The sequence below is a fragment of the Narcine bancroftii genome, chromosome 8 (assembly GCF_036971445.1).
Source record: "Narcine bancroftii isolate sNarBan1 chromosome 8, sNarBan1.hap1, whole genome shotgun sequence".
Lineage (NCBI taxonomy): Eukaryota > Metazoa > Chordata > Chondrichthyes > Torpediniformes > Narcinidae > Narcine > Narcine bancroftii.
In genome coordinates this window covers 107,474,301-107,491,104 of record NC_091476.1, presented here as the reverse complement: position 1 = coordinate 107,491,104, position 16,804 = coordinate 107,474,301, and the positions used below count along the sequence as shown (strand labels likewise).

Sequence of the window (16,804 nt, the reverse complement as noted above, 5' to 3'; positions counted from 1 at the left end):
CTATCCACAAAAGTTCTGGGAGTTCAGCAGTCTGATGGCTTGGGGGAAAAAGCTGTTTCCCAATCTGGACGTGAGGGCCCGAGTGCTGCAGTACCTCCTACCAAATGGCAGAAGGGAGAACCGTTTACATGAGGGGTGTGTGGAGTCCTTCACAATGTTTATTGCATCAATTTTGTATATGTCCTTCATGATAGGAAGAGAGCCCCCAATGATCTTTTTAGCTGACTTCACTCTCCTCTGCAGGGTCCTGCAGTTCGAGGAGGTACAGCATCCAAACCAGGTGGTGATGCAGTTGGTCAGGATACTCTCGATACATCCTCTGTAGAATGTAGTTAGGATGGAGGGGGGGAGGTGAACTTTCCTCAGCCTTTGCAGAAAGTAGAGGTGCTGCTGGGCTTTCTTAGCTATGGTGCTTGTGTTAAGGAACCAGGTGAGATTCTCTGTCAAGTGCACTCCAAGGAACTTGATACTCTTGATGACCTCAATGGTGAAGCCGTCAGTGGTCAGCAAAGTCAGAAGGACTTTCTTGTGCCCTTCCTTCACTGGGCATTGAAGACCTGAGACCGAGGGGAACCTCTAAACAACAAAGGGGGGGAGTAACAACAAGGTACCACAGTAATAATAAAGCAGCTAAATAAAAAAATGAATGTAACAATGTCCAGTGATGGAAATTGATGAATATGACACTAGGGGTGCGAAGAGACATTGAATGGTTTTCTTTCTGTAAATAATTTATGGCAAATAAAGTCTAGTTTTGAAAAAAAAATCCTGCCTGTGCCAAAATCCTTTTAATAAAAACTCGGTAGCTCACAGTGACAGTGACTTGGGTCACTTTAAACTTCAACATTTCTCAGAACATCATAATGTAAAAATACGAAGCTTTTCTGCACCAAGGTGGATGACCGCTCTTTCTCACATTTCCCTGGCCATTCAACATTGTTTGACAATATCCTCCCTTACTATTTACAATCCTGGCTTGTTTCACAGCAATAGCAAACTTGGAATATGTCAGTCAAATCGTACATGCAAATTGTGAACAGCTGACGCCCAAGCACATATGCCAGTGCTCCACCACTAGTTAAGTCAGGAAAGCCCACTCATGCTTTCTGTTTGTTAATTAAATCTCTATCCACATCAGTACATTATCTCCAATTCCATGTGCTCTAATCTTGTTGAGTGATCAACTGCTTGTGTTCCAGAATAAAGTCTTCTTAAAATAAAACTGCATTACAAATACTGCTACTTGTCACTTCCTCAAAGAACTCTAATCTTTCATCAAAAATTATTTCATTTTCATTCAATTTAACTTTAAGGAGTTTGAAATTATTTTTTGAGGAAAAAAAAACTGTAACTGGGAACTCTTTCGAGTGTCCAAAAAAAAAGTTTAAAGGATATCAGGGTGTTCTGGAGGTGGGGGCTCGGGATCTGACACCTGAAGTTTGCTCACATTAGAGTCTGCTCCACCTCACAGGAAATGTCTTCATTTGGATAATCAGCCCAGTTGCAACAGGTTAGAGGGTGCCAGTACCTTCAATGCAAGACAGACCCAGGAAAATCCGGGCCAATATCAACTCTTTTACGAAATGTATGTTTAACTCATACTCTATGTGCATTCATTCACACATCCAAGCATATGTACACACCAATGTTCACAACCTTATGCATGCAGATGCATTCCATATGTCCACACCCAGTTCCTATTTATATAATCACCCATAAAAATCAATGGACATAAAACACACATGTACATTCATGGTCCTCATGGTCTGAAGGACTTTTGCAATTTATTGGAGCCAAAAGTTTTTTTTTAAAATCAGAGAGACATTCATAAACAGTTCCAAAAGATCTTTAAATTGCTTATAAAGAATTTTAATACGTTAAAATAAATGAAAGGGATATAATGGTTGTGAGTTTATGTTTTTTTTTGTAATTTGGAGATACAGCATGGTTACAGGGCCTTCCAGCCCATGAGCTCATGTTGCCCAAATATGCCCATGTGACCAATTAACTTTCTAATCCCGTACTTCTTTGCATTGTGGGAGGAAACTGGAGCATCCAGAGCAAAGCTACGTGGACATGGGATGAACGCACCAACAACCTTTCAGACAGGGGCAGTTTCGAACTCAGATTGCTGGCACCATGATAGTGTTGCACTAATGTGCATTCCTTTGATGAAGGGCTCTAGCCTGAAATGTCAGTTGTGCATCTCTGCCTTTGCTTACATTTGCTGAGTTTCCTCAGCATTTTGTGTTTTTACTAACAAGAACATTCTCAATTCTGATCTCACAAAACAACAAACTCTTAATTTCTTCCACAACATAAACAGGAAACTATTGTAAAGCATTATTGAAGCCTCCAGAGCCAATTCATTTCAGATCAGGAAATGATATGCACGATTCTAATCTTCTGTTTCATACTGTGTGGCAGATGTCACGTCAGAAACATTTGCTAAACATGGTGTTAATGAAAAATGTTAAATTTAATATGAGGAACTTGTAAAAAAAACTTTAATTCCCAATGATAACTAGATACAAAATAAGGAGCTTGATAAATTTCTGATTGAATGGGGGGATAAATGGGGGGGCCAGGTTAATGTAGTGGTTAGTGCGACACTATTACAACATCAGTGGCCTGGGTTCGAATACCGCGCTGTCTGGAAGGAGTTTGTACATTCTCCCCAAGTCTGTGTGGGTTTCCCCTGGGTGCTCCGGTTTCCTTCCGTCTTACAAATGTATGGGATTGTTGATTAATTTGTGTGTAATTGGGCAGCGCAGGTTTAAATGGCCAAAATTGGCTTCTACCGTGCTGTAAATTAAAAAAAAATTAAGTTTAATTATGAAAAATAAAATGTAACCCCCAAATGAGTATGATGAAATCAGTGCAAGAAGGCTGGAGGAAGGGATAAAGGAGGCGTTCATGTGTGGCAGGATTGCATTTTAAGGCTTTGTATAGCTATTCAGGGTATGAAAAATCCAAACATCTCCTGTCTATAATTAGGATTTAGAAAGCTAGAGTTTGTGAACAGTGAAGATGAAGCATTCTGCAGTATTAAGCTGTTGGGTAAGATGGGTTGGAGAACAGGATGACACAAAGGATAGCCTCTATGATGCAGAAAGTATGGTGTGGTCACAGCAATGCAGCTGAAGACCCATCAGATAGTGGCTAGGCAAGGCCTGGCTAGTGAGGGAGGAAGGGTGGCATAATTCAGGTGTACAAAGGAAAGAGTCAATTTTCCTCATTAAATAGAATCTGAACAATTGCGCAGCAGACCAGTGATTAACCGATGAGATAGATCTTTGGTTTTAGTTACATACCCTTGTCTCCAAAAGGCGAGCTTTCTCTGCTTGTGCCTCCTTCAACATCTTTTCCATCTCTTCGATCTTGGAGACATCCACACCACTGGCACTTCCGAGGGAAGAAGAAGTAACCATCAGATTTTAAAATAATCAGTCAGAGGCATTAACAAAATCCACAACTAACCTTCCATTCTTCTGAAATTTAGAACAAAATGGATCACTGACTATTTTAGAAAGGAATAAACCTGGAATATGCCGAAGCCACAGTGAAGTGACAAACTACACCATCACGTGGTGAGAGGTGAGATGATGAAATTCTCACTTCCTGAGGAAATTAAAACACTTATTTTAATTAATTATACTTTTTTATTCAGGTAAATTAGGGGATATGGGGAGAAGGCAGGTAGGTGGAGTTAGGTCATAAATTAGATCAGCCATGATCTTATTGAATGGCGGAGCAGGCTTGATGGGCCATTTTTGGCCTACTCCTGTTCCTACTTCCTATGTTCCTATGTTCCTATGAGACATGGCCGATATGGTCAATATTTATTTGTCTACCCAGCTGCCTTAAGAAAATGATGGTCACAAACTGCTTTTGGCAGTGTCATACAGACAAGAAGGTCCCCTTCTGTCAACTAGCCTGGTGTGACCATGGAGTCATATGTAGACAGAGAACATCGTAGGAGAACAGATTTCCTTCCTTGAAGGACTTCACTAAACCATTTAGAATTTGACCACAGAAAGTTGTAGATTCTTACTTGGTAGGAGTTAGATAGACTGAATGGGATGTTTCATTCATTACATCCTGAATGCTTTTTTTTTCAGTTGAATTTGAGTAATAGAATCTGTGTAGAGTTTGTGGGAATGTGAGTAGATATAAGGATTTGTGTAAGATTCTGTAAATGAATGGCTGATGGTCAGAATGGTTTATGTGGGGTGAAGGGCCTGTTTCCATGCAACATCTCCCTATATCTCCCTGATTGAAAGGCCCCTACAGTATGACACATTGTCATAACACAACCCTAATGATCTTATGAAAACGAATACAAATCCCATTGTAGTTTTTTGTATTGTTTCTTTTTAAATATGCAACTAAATCTGCTACCAGTAAAACTGTTGCAACTCTCGAAAATAATCAATCTCTGTCTTAAACATATTTAAAGAATCTGTTTCCAGCACTCTTCAAAGTTCCAAAGGTAAGAGGTGACTTCCACTTCTAGATCCTGCTACAACAGGAAATGCACCATTGACCCGCACGCCAAGATTCCTTTGGACTTTGTACATTTCAGTTATGTTTTACCTCTTTTAAACCTCAGAGAATACAGATCTGGCCTGTCCAACCTTACCTCATAAAACAATTTGCTCATTCCAGGAAACCTTCTTGAACTGCTTCTAATGGACTTACATATGTGTTTAAATGAGAAAACTAATAGTGAACATTATACTGGTTGTGGTTTCACCAATGTCCTGCATAATCAAAATATAAACTTCCTAGTTTTGCATTTAATTCCCCAACAATAAACAGTAAAACTGTAAATTTTTCTCAACTTTCAAGATTATTTTTTTTGTCATGTAATAAAACAGAAAAGGTGATATTACATGAAATTTTCTTTAGTCCACCGTTAAGATGATTTATTACCAGCAGAAATTGCCCAATGCCCCTTACAGCCAGAGAAATTGAAGCAAAAAAGAATCCCTCAAGAGCCAGTGAGTATCCATGGCCTCACCTCCAGCCTTCAGTCCAAACCATCAGCAACCTGAGCTCCAAATGCAAACCTCTGACACTTTCAAGAAGCCCTCAGCGCCCTCTCACACCTCGTTCTGATACTTGGTACCCCTTCAGTCAATCTTAAGCTAGTCCCTAGCAGTCCAAAGCCTGGTATAAGTCCTTTGACTGCAGTCATCAGCAGCCCACTCCCTGAGTGGGCTCCTCGCCTCGAATCACCAATGCATGTGTATTCTTCAGCCTCAGAGCCTCTCGCTGGTCTGCCACCATGCAGTCTTGTGGGTCATCTCCTCTGCTTCCCCTTCTTAAATGGGGGTGGTCTTCCGATTCTCCATTGCCCTGTGCCAGTCCTCTGCTTCCTCGGAGTCTCCAACTCCTTGTGGCCGCTAGAGTAAAGAGGCACCGCACAGACCCTGTGGTTGCGGGATTTTAAAATAAACCACCATTGGCTCCTTTAACAGGTCACTTAAAGCCTGTTTGGAGCCAATAGAAGTCATCAGACTGGGCGGTTGGACCCCAAGGGGGATCGCTGCGACTATGCTCCCTGCAGGTCCACACCTTGAAAATACCTGTATAGTAGCTTTTTGCGAATTGTACTCCAGGACATCTGGATCCCTCTGTAACTTTGCATTGGCCAGCGTTCTACCATTTAAATAACACATTTTTAAATAAAAATCCTGCCAGAATAATCAATTTGATGCCTTTTCAAGTTATATTCCATTCTCCATATCTTTAACCTATCCCTTGTTGTTTCCTCATAACCTATTTGCTACTTACTGTCCTGTCTCATTTTTGGGTCCCCTTAAAGTTTACCAATCAAACTTTAGCACCTTTAGCCATGAAACTACCATATATTGAAAGGCTAGATGGACTGATGGAGAAAATGTTTCCAGAAGTGGGAGAGTCTAGGATTGAAAGGCACAGCCTCAGAATAAAAAGGAAGTCCCTTTAGGACAAAGATGACGAGATATTTCTTCAGTCAAAGGGTGATGACTCAATGGAATTTGTTGTCACTGACAGCTGTGGAGGACAAGTTATTGAGTATATTTAAAGCAGAGGTTGATAGATTCTTCATTAGTAAGGGTGTCAAAGATTATGGAGAGAAGGCAGGAAAATGTAGTTGAGAGGGAAAAATATGTCAGCCATGATTTGGATGGTGGAGCAGACTCAATGGATCAAATGGCCTAATTCTGGAATTTAGATGTCTATAAGTGTAGGAACAAAGATCTGGTTTGATGTTACCAAAATCATATGACATGAGCAAGTTGCCAATGGTGTAGGGACGGGGAAACACCTTCGTCCATGCTGCCTTAACACAAAACTCTTGGGTGCCCCTACAAACTCCATTTACAATTCAGGAGAGAATCAGTAGTTCTAGTCCAAATGTTTAGGATCCACAAAACTTTCCTTCTACCTTAACCATCTAATATTACCAATCTATTCTCTATTCCTTTCACCTTATGTATATTTCAAGTTTCAATTTATTATCATGTAATTTTAAAAAAGTGTCATATTACACAAAATTGCCTTTTTTCTGCTGTAAGGCAGACAGATTTGCCATCGGCAGAAATTGCCTGAAGACCTCTTACAGTCAGAGAAAGAGAAAAGGAGAGACCCCCCCCCAGAGTCATCGAGTGTTCATGGATTCGCCTCCAGCCCTCCCGCAGCATCCCCAGCCACACAAAGTCCAATCCAACCTGAGCTCCAAATTTCAACCTCCGATATGATTAGGAACCCTTCAGCGCCATTGACAACCTCTCTCATCCTGGTTTTGATACTAGTATCCCTTCAGCCAGTCTCGAACCAGTCTTCAAAAGTCTGCCAGTCACCGACAGACCACCGCCTATGTGTTTCTCAGCCACAGAACCCCTCACTGGTCCACCACCATGGTCACCCACCATGGGTCGCCTGGTCTGCATCTCCTTCTTAGACGGTGGGGGAGGGGGGTGCTCTCGCCTTTTTCTGGTGCCCTGAGCCAGTGTTTCCCGGAGTCTGCAACTCCTCCTGGCTGCTGTCAATTGTAGGTGTCACCATCTTGAGCACAGACCCTGTGGTAGCGGAATTTTAAATAAAACCACTGTTGGCTCCTTTAACAGGCTGTTTAAAACCTGCACGGAGCTGAAGGTAGTCGGACTGGCCAGTCGGACTCCTCGAAAGTGCTGTGACTCTGCTCTCCATGCGTCCACGCTAACAGCAGCTCTGCCATTACAGCAGGTCCAGCAACGCTGCCACTTTCCAATCTTGTATTCCAATCTAATATTTAGCCTCCCCTTCAATGTATCGATATTATTTGCCTCTCAGTTTTGGGATTGTTCTACTAGATCATATTCAAGACTAGGATTATCGTTTAGCACAAATTTAATAAGCTTTACCCATTCTGCAACTGCTATTCAAGATCAGGCATAAAACACAAGAAACATTGTCCATGAGAGAGAAGAGAACAGTAAACAGTGATCAGGTAGAGTGAAAGAGAGTAATCTGTTCTGCATAAGATATGTTGTTATGGTGACACTTGATGAGATAACACCTTGAATGTTAGACTGTGTCGAACAAACAGGGATGGATGACAGACAGTAATAGGCAACCTCATTATTAAGTGAGCTTACGTGTCATACATAGCATACATGCAGAAGGTGCTGACATATGCTACCAATGTCTGATGTGTAATTAAACCCATAAAAGAGAAGCTTGATGGAATCTAGACTTGCTGAGGCAAATGTCCCCAGTTCAGATAACACGTTTATGACCAGGTGTAACTGATACCAGTTTTATTTTTGCAGTATGCAAGGGGCTAAAGTTTAAGTCGCTTTGATTAAATAGAAAGTTTCAATGTTTCTTCGACCCAGTCATTGGTTAGTATTTTACCCGTTCAGAAGGTTGTGGGTTCAAGTGCATCTATGCATTAACGTTTCATTCCTTTTAAAATATGTTTTATTGATATTTAATATATAAACAATTGAATAATGCAATTATACAATGTGCAATACATTTAAAAATGAAGAAAAAAGATTTTAAACATGAACATAATTCAAAAGGACGAACACACGTAATAGTGTAGTAAGATATAACATCAAACAAAAAGAAAAACAACCCCAAACACAAAATGAAGAGAAATAAAGGAAAAATAAGGGAAATAAAGGAAAAATTATAAATTTCTTCTTTTTTGAAAAATAAAATAAAAGGTATACAATTGTCTTCACTTCTCATTCTGTAAGAATTTTTATCAAAAGTTGTATTATTCATGTTTGAGCAAAGCCATCATCTGTTATATTATCAAGTTTAAAAAAAAAGAAAAAAAGGAAACCTAAACTACAGAAAAGGAAAAAAGCAACCCCCCCTCCCCACAGCTGAAAACCCCAACCACTAAGCAAGGTTAGAAAATGATATGTGGAAATTAGGTGACAATGGAAAGCATTCACAGATCTAAGGGAGAAATTGCAAAAATCGTTCATACCGGTTTGGCATAAAAATAAACCAAAAAAGGTGACTCAACCGTGAATAACAAGGGAAATTAGAGACAGCATTTGGTCCAAAGAGAGAGCATATCAATTGGCCAAAAAAAGTACCACAACCAAAGACTGGGAGCAATTCAAGATGCACCAAAGGAGGACAAAGGGATTAATCAAGAGAGCAAAAATAAATTACGAAAGTAAGCTTGCGGCAAATATAAAAACTGACTGCAAAAGCTTTTATAAATATGTCAAGAGGAAAAGATTGGTGAAATCCAGAGTAGGTCCTTTGCAGTTGGAATCAGGGGAATATATAATGGGGAATAAGGAAATGGCAGACCAATTAAATTCTTACTTTAGTTCTGTTTTTACAAGAGAGGATACAAATAACCTCCCAAGGATGTTGGGAAACATAGAGACTAATGCAAGGGAAGAACTGAAAGAAATCAGTATCTCTCAGGACATGGTCTTGGGGAAATTGATGGGATTGAAGGCAGATAAATCCCAAGGGTCTGATAATCTACATCCTAGGGCACTTAAGGAAGTGGCCATTCAGATAGCAGATGCTTTAAGAATTATTTTCCAGAACTCGATAGACTCAGGATCAGTACCCATGGATTGGAGGGTAGCTAATGTTACCCCACTATTTAAAAAAGGGGGTAGAGAAAAAGTGGGGAATTATAGGCCGGTGAGCCTTACATCAGTAGTGAGCAAAATGATGAAATCCATTATTAAGGATGTAATAGCGGAGCATATGACTAGCAGAGAAGGGATCGGACAGAGTCAACATGGATTTACAAAAGGTAAATCGTGCTTGACAAATCTATTGGAATTCTTTGAGATGGTGACAGGTAAAATAGATGGGGGATGGTGGATGTGGTGTACCTGGACTTCCAAAAGGCCTTCGATAAGGTCCCGCATAAACGACTGGCTTACAAATTCAAGGCTCATGGGATTGGGGGCAAAGTATTGATGTGGATTGAGAACTGGCTGGCAGGTAGAAGACAGAGAGTTGGGATAAATGGCTCATTTTCTGAGTGGCAGGCGGTGACCAGTGGGGTGCCACAGGGATCTGTACTGGGACCCCAGCTGTTCACAATTTACATTAATGATCTGGATGAGGGGATTGGATGTAATATCTCCAAATTTGCAGATAACACGGAAGGGGTTGTGTGCACGGAAGAGGGGGTCAGGAAGCTCCAGTGTGATTTGGATAAATTGAGGGACTGGGCAGATACATGGCAAATGCACTACAATGTGGATGTGATAGTACAGATCTATCACCAATGTACATAGTGTATATAGTTACTGTATCTAGACTGTGCTTACAGCGATTGGCTGAGAGCTAAGCCACACCTATTGTTTGGGCCTTAAAGGGTTGTGTCCCTAGCCAGGTCGGATCATTCCGGACTGGTCGGCCACCTGTGAAGAGCTCCGGTCTTTTGCTAATAAAAGCCTTGGTTTGGATCAACAAGTCTTTGGTTCTTTCGACGAGCTCTACAGTGGATAAATGTGAGGTTATCCACTTTGGTAATACAAACCGGAGGGCAGATTACTATTTGAATGGCAATAGATTAAGAGATGGGGAAGTGCAGAGAGACCTAGGGGTACTTGTACACCAGTCTCTGAAGGCATGCATGCAGGTACAGCAGGCAGTTATAAAGGTAAATGGTATGTTGGCCTTTATATCAAGAGGGTTTGAGTATAGGAACAAGGATACCTTACTGCAGCTGTACAGGGCCTTGGTGAGACCACACCTGGAGTATTGTGTGCAATTTTGGTCACCTTATCTAAGGAAGGATGTTCTTGCAATGGAGGGAGTGCAGAGGCAATTCACCAGGCTGATACCTGGAATGGCAGGAATGACTTATGAGGAAAGATTGCGCAAATTGGGATTGTACTCCCTGGAGTTTAGAAGATTGAGAGGGGAAATTCTGGCAGGACTGGACAGAATGGATGCATATGGGATGTTTCCAATGATGGGAAAATCCAGAACCCGGGGCCATGGTTTAAGGATAATAGGCAAACCATTTAGGACCGAAATGAGGAGGAATTTCTTTACCCAGAGGGTGGTGAATCTGTGGAATTCATTGCCACAGAGGGCAGTAGAGGCAGGTTCATTAAATATATTTAAGAGGGAATTAGATCTATTTCTTCAGTATAAGGGTATTAAAGGTTACGGAGAGAAGGCGTGGACGGGGTACTGAACTTTAAGATCAGCCATGATCTCGCTGAATGGCGGAGCAGGCTCGAAGGATCGAATGACCTACTCCTGCTCCTATCTTCTATGTTTTTTTTGTTTCAACCTGGAAGTCGACAGCACAGCGCCAAAGCCCTTTGACTACCCTAACTCTTTAGTTTATGCAGATTGTCCATAAATGGACCCCACATCTTAAGAAAGATATTAACTTTTCAACTCTCTGTGCCTTTCTACACCCATCTCTTCAGCCAAGTTTTAGGTAACAGTTCCCTGATTCTCCTGGTGCATTGGGAAACTTCCATTCCCTGACATTACTCTGTAAGTGCAGGCTATGATAAAGTGAAACAAATGAACAGTCTAAACAAATTACATTTAAATATGTAATACTGTTAAATTGCTCATGGTAAAGAGTAGTTTCATGTATTGGAGAAAGAGAAGTACTTCAGACTGATAATTTTCACCAAATTTAATGTAAGAACAGGTCACAAAATCCCTCGAGCATTTTCTGCCATATCAATTTATCACTGATGATCTGATTCTCAATATCCTTTCATGTCCTTACATAATTTAAAGTAAAATCAGTCCAGTATTTGCAACCATATATCTCCTTTGTTTTCCAATTTTGCACAATTACAGTCCCGATCAAACTTAAATAAAAAACCAGAAAATGTTAGAAACTCTCAGCGCTTCTGATCATGAATTCTGACGATACATTATTCCTGTTTTTCTGTCCCCAGTTGCTACCTGGCCTATTGAGTATTTCCAGTCTATTCTGGTTTTATTTCAGATTTTTAGTATCTGCATGTTTTAGAAACATTAATAAATGTTGGATATTATGGCTCTCCTCCCCTTTCCTGAGGTCATCAATCAACAGAAATAGTTATTCAGTAGCTCTCTTATCAAATGCATCAATCATCATATATAACTTTCACTGGATTGCAAGGCACTACAACCTATATTCATGCTTAAGATTCAACGTTGTCAGCTACCCTTAGCTTTGTTCTGCAAGGTGGATATTAATAACAGTTTTACTTGTCCTTGGGAGAACAAGTTTTGCAGGGGAATCAATGTGGAAACACAAATCAGAAGGACAGAGGGTAAGGCTCAGTGAGTGCATAGGAGCCCTGGCTATCAATTTTGCTGTGACAACCCACCTGCAAGTTGTTTAACATCAACGAGTACCATTGAGTAGAGCCTGCACTTTACTTTACTTTCCAGTAGAGCATAGGACTGTCCCGCATCGGACTTGTCAGTCACCAATGAGCCTGCAGCAGACGTGGACATACCCCTCCATAAATCTTCGTCCGCGAAGCCAAGCCAAAGAGCATAAGACAGTGCAGGATGACTATACTGAACATGATGCCAAGTTAACCTAAATCTCTTTGCCTGCACGTGATCCATGTCCTTGATAAATACGGGCAAACCACAGCCTCACTGGCCCCTCCTCTCCTGAACCATTTCCTATTGTAACAAGCTGGGGTGAGTGTATGTCAGGAATTTGATATTGAACCTTGGAATTGCTTTAGCTCAGTTCTAGATATAAATGACTGAATGGATGTAGGAATTTGTGTTGATTATGTCTGGAAAATGCTCTCATACATGTGACACATTGCTAACTGCTTTGAAGTGGTGTTTTGTGGCCGTCTGGGGGTAGATGCTGAATTGGGATAACAAAGCTGAAACAGAGCCAAAGATTGTGTGAGCAGGACACTGGGAGAAGCTCCATCTGCAAAGGATAGTGAAACCAGCAGAAAAAAATCAATGGGGATTTTCTTTCGACCACAACAGACATCTACATAATGGACATCTACAACACACGATGCACACAGAAAGCAATAAACATTGTGAAGGACCTCACACAACCCTTCTGTAAACTGTTCTCCCTTCTGCCATCTGGTAGGAGGAACCTTAGCACTTGGGCCTTCACGTCCAGATTGGGCAACAGTTTTTTCCCCCAAGCCATCAGGCTCCTGAATTCCCAGAACATATGTAGCTAATACTGTGGACTTTTATTGTATATCTCTTAATATTTTAACTTCTATTTCAACTTTTATTGATGTAAATCTGCTCTATGGTCCTAGAAAAACGCTATCTCGTCTTTACTGTGCAATGCATGATATGAGCAACAAATAAAGGCGACTTGACTTGACCTCTTTCCTTAAAAGATGCAGTGAGACCAGTGGTTGGTGGTGGGCAGCATGGTTAGCAGAGCAGTTAGCACAACGCCTTCACAGTGCCAGCGATTGGGACTAGGGTTCGAATCCCGCACTGTCTGTCAGGAGTTTGTATGTTCTCCCAATGTCTGCAAGGGTTTTCCCTGGGGGGGGGGTCTGTTTTCCTCCGACTATTCGAATTGTACAGGGGGGGGGGGTTGTAGGTTAATTGGGTGTAAATTGGGCGGTATGGACTTGTGGGCCGAAATTGCCTGGTACTATGCTGTATGTCTAAATTTAAAATTTAAACAATCTGACCCAGTGACTAAGCCCATGGAAGACTGGGCTTAGGATCTGTGATAAAATACTTGCAAAAATGATCTGGATGCAGTCAAACCCTGTTATGCAGCTACAAACATTCTATCTCAGAAGTGAGAATATCCTCAACAAGTTAATTGTCATTCATCAAGGTGAAGTAAAATAAGTGCACCCTAGATGTTTGCTAACTAAGTAAGCCCCTTATTTAAGTATTTAAAAAATGTAATTTCTGTACACCAGCCTTTGAGGAGTTAATAGTTGCCAGCAACTATGTGAAGGGTGTGGAGTCATGGAAGGGTTTAAAGGTTGACTGCCAGGTGCCAGGAACTCAGGAGTAGGTTTACCCTTTGCCGAGATCACAAGAAATCACCAATTAGATAGTAGGCTTAAACCGGGCACGAATCAAACTCTCAACCCCACACAAGGGGGCTGTCAAACAATCACAGAAACCTCCTCTGTTCCCCCTGGAGAAATATTTCTTGTTGACAGAAAGGGAAGCTTTTGGCTTTGAACAGATTAAACACCTAAAGGTTGTGGGGGGGGGGGGGGGGGGGAAAGAAGAGACAGAGAGAGAATGAGTGTGAGAGAGTGTGTGAGAGTAAGAGAGGGAGGAAAGAGTGAATGAGTGTGAGAGTGTGAGAGTAAGGGGGGGGAGAGAGAGAGAGAGAGAAAGAGAGAGAGAGAGAGAGAGAGCACGCAATGTGCAATGCACACTCACCAGTCACACTTCTTAGTATGATTAGAAGCCATCGTATCAGAATTAAACTCTTGGTTACTGTCCCCAACACAAAAGGCTCGGGAACACAATCTTCTTCATTAAGATTTTCAGGGGATCTTAAATATTAGGATCTTAGGTCCTTAGGTGACAATGAAGTGAAGGTTGCCTTTCTCAGTAAACCCGATTGAGAACATTCTCTCCCTCTCTGTGAAACTTTGGCAAATGCAAACATGGATCAAGTACACAGCATTCAAGGAAGGGAGGGAAGCTGGCAGGAAAACCTGGAGTGGAGTCTTTGTCCAGTCACAGAATCACAGCCAGGCAGCATGGAAGGATCCCATTTCTCTGAACCTTTCCTTCAGCTCTTCCTGCCGTTTTCTCCATTCACCTACTCTTTCCCACTGATCAGTTGTTTTTTGTGTTTTGAAACTAGGGGAAAGAGAGCAGTAAGAAGCGTGGCACAATCATAAGAACACTTTGTTGGCGGGCAGCTCGATGTCTGGATTTAGGCCGGATAGTCCTGCTTTTGAGGACACTGTCCACTGTCCTGTGCCACCTCGAGCTGGATGTTAATTTGTCCTCCATTTAGGGGAGTAGGTCATACACTCCCAAATGGAGGAAAAACTAAGGGATAGAATCTCCAAAAAGGGGAGTCATGGGACACAGTACTTAGCTGTCAACTTACGGAGTCCTGGGTCAGAAGGCCATGCGCAGCCATGTTTCTTCTTGTGTGCATGCGCCAGCCGGCACTCGCGCACGCGTGATAGATTTGAGTACCATTGCCGGCCGGCAGATGCGCAGTGGGCCCGCATGCAGACAGGGGACAGGGGGGGGATTCGGGTCGGACGTATAGCACAGGGGCCAGGGCACAGGCGCAAACTTGTGGCACGAAGATTTTCGTCTGCCCCTGCGCATGATCGCTTCAGTCGATGACTACAGATGACGTCGACTCGAGTGGAGTGTGTTCGTGGAATGTGATCTTTGAAGGAGGCTGAGTAACTCAGTTTGGATTCAATTTTTAAAAAAATTTTAAATTTTCTAACGTGTTTCTCTTTCAGCATTTCAAAAATGCTTAAAGAGAAACACATTAGAAAAACAAGACTTTTATCAGTATTTGCAGATTGCGCGAATTATGTTAAAAAGAGAGTTAAAAATGTAACCAATGCAAGTACATGTTTGATAGAACTGTTTTTTAGAAGCCATAATTATATACTTCAGATAATGGTAGTAAAATCAAGTGTGTGTTTATATAAAGGCCTGTCAAATTTTAAAGCACATTCAACTTTATACATTAAAACAAAATGGGTAAAGGAAGGAGGGATAACTTCTGAGAAAGAATGGAAAATAATATGAAGCAATGGAGATGTTGATGGAAGACTAATATGCAGAATGACAAATCATTGAATAGGAAAAAGGGCTCGAGCGGATAATGGCTGATTTATGTTGAAATAGCTATGTTTTTGCTGGATTTATCCAAGCAAAAAAAAGTTTAATGTTAGAATTTTTATTTAATAAAATAACTAAGGTGCTCATCTGTTTACATTTGATGTGTTTGCAATGCAGTTTAAAATTTATATAAAAAGACATTTTTTTTGAAACACTGTGCATATGGTAACCTATGACCATGTCCTCAGGGCCGGTGCCAAGGAGGGGGGCATCCGTGGGTATTTCCCCCCTCAGTGAGTTACTGTGCCCCTCCCCACATGCAGCATTAGCATCAGCATGCATATAAGTACGCGCATTTGCACGTTCCGTCAGAGGGAGGGGGAAGTGTCATGGCGGCGCACAGAGGTTCATGGCAGGTAAGGCACCTGTACTCCTCCCCCACACCCCCCAACCGCTGAGACCATGCATGTCCTTTTGTTTTGGTAATTTGGAAATGGCCACTAACCAATTCCCTCCATGGATGCTGCCTGGCCCTCTGAGTCCCTCCAGCTTCTCATTGCCTGCTCAAAACAAAAATTGGTTTATTTTGCCAGGAGGCTCAGTCCTGAAACGTCAAATGCCTTTTGCTTCCTATGGATGTTGCATGACCTACTGAGCTTCTCCAGCACTTATGTTTACTTATTTTGTCAGAAAGCCTTTTTTCCAGTTCTGATCCATTCCCCATACCAAACACAAATCTGAACATCTACCTTGGCTACCCTAGTAACCAAAATCTGCCAGAGTTAAACTCTTACCATCCATCGAATGAAAATATATTTCCTAAGGTTTGGTCTGATTTTAAGGTAAGCTCCCTTGTTCTGGAGCCCATCCACCAGAGGAAATACATGTAGTTCCTCTCTCGACCTTATCAACCTTCTTTATCACCTTAGACACCTCAATAAGTTCCTATTATCAATCTATGAGTCTCAAAAGGAACACAACCAGAGATGTATCTTCTAATTTCCTTGTTCTCTCCCCATGGTCTGTAATATTTTTCAATATACATTTTTCTCAAATTAAAAAAAAAATTAATTTAGACGTACAGCATGGTGATTGGCCTATGAGCCCATGCCGCCTAATTACACTCAATTGATCACAACTCCTGTACATTTTGAAGGGTGGGAGGAAACCAGAGCATCTGGAGAAAACCCACATAGTCATGAGTAGGACGCACAAACTCCTTGCAGACTGCGGCGGATTCGAACCCTGGTCACTGGTGCTGTAACAGTGTTGCGCTGTGTGTGTGGTCCCAGGGTTTTTCAGCCTATTTTGTGGGCTGATATCTATTGCTTTTCCCTGTTTACTCACTGTGGTGGTACACCACTGGCCTACTGCAGGGGGCAGCCTCTGTACCTGTAGGAGTGTAAGGGGACAGGATAACACCTGGCTGGCTGTCAATCAGTCGGCCTGAATGGATCAAGGCCCACCTGGTTGGTTGTCAATCACCCTCCGGGATATAAGCCTGCGCCGGCCGCCCGAGGCCTCACTCAGAGTTGCTGCAGCCACAGCCAGCCTGGCT

At 41.8% G+C, this 16,804-nt stretch overlaps 1 protein-coding gene across 18 annotated transcripts in view; it reads right to left on the bottom strand.

The window, feature by feature from the left end:
- phldb1b (pleckstrin homology-like domain, family B, member 1b) overlaps positions 1 to 16,804 on the bottom strand; it is a 293,495-nt gene that overhangs the window by 16,531 nt on the left and 260,160 nt on the right. For all 18 annotated transcript variants that reach the window (XR_011343351.1, XM_069894733.1, XM_069894724.1 and 15 more), the window contains one exon: positions 3,315 to 3,405. Coding sequence is in view for 17 of the 18 variants with exons in the window: in XM_069894733.1 (XP_069750834.1) it covers positions 3,315 to 3,405 (91 nt within the window). In the remaining variant the exon portion in view is untranslated. The remainder of the gene's footprint in view (positions 1 to 3,314; positions 3,406 to 16,804) is intronic.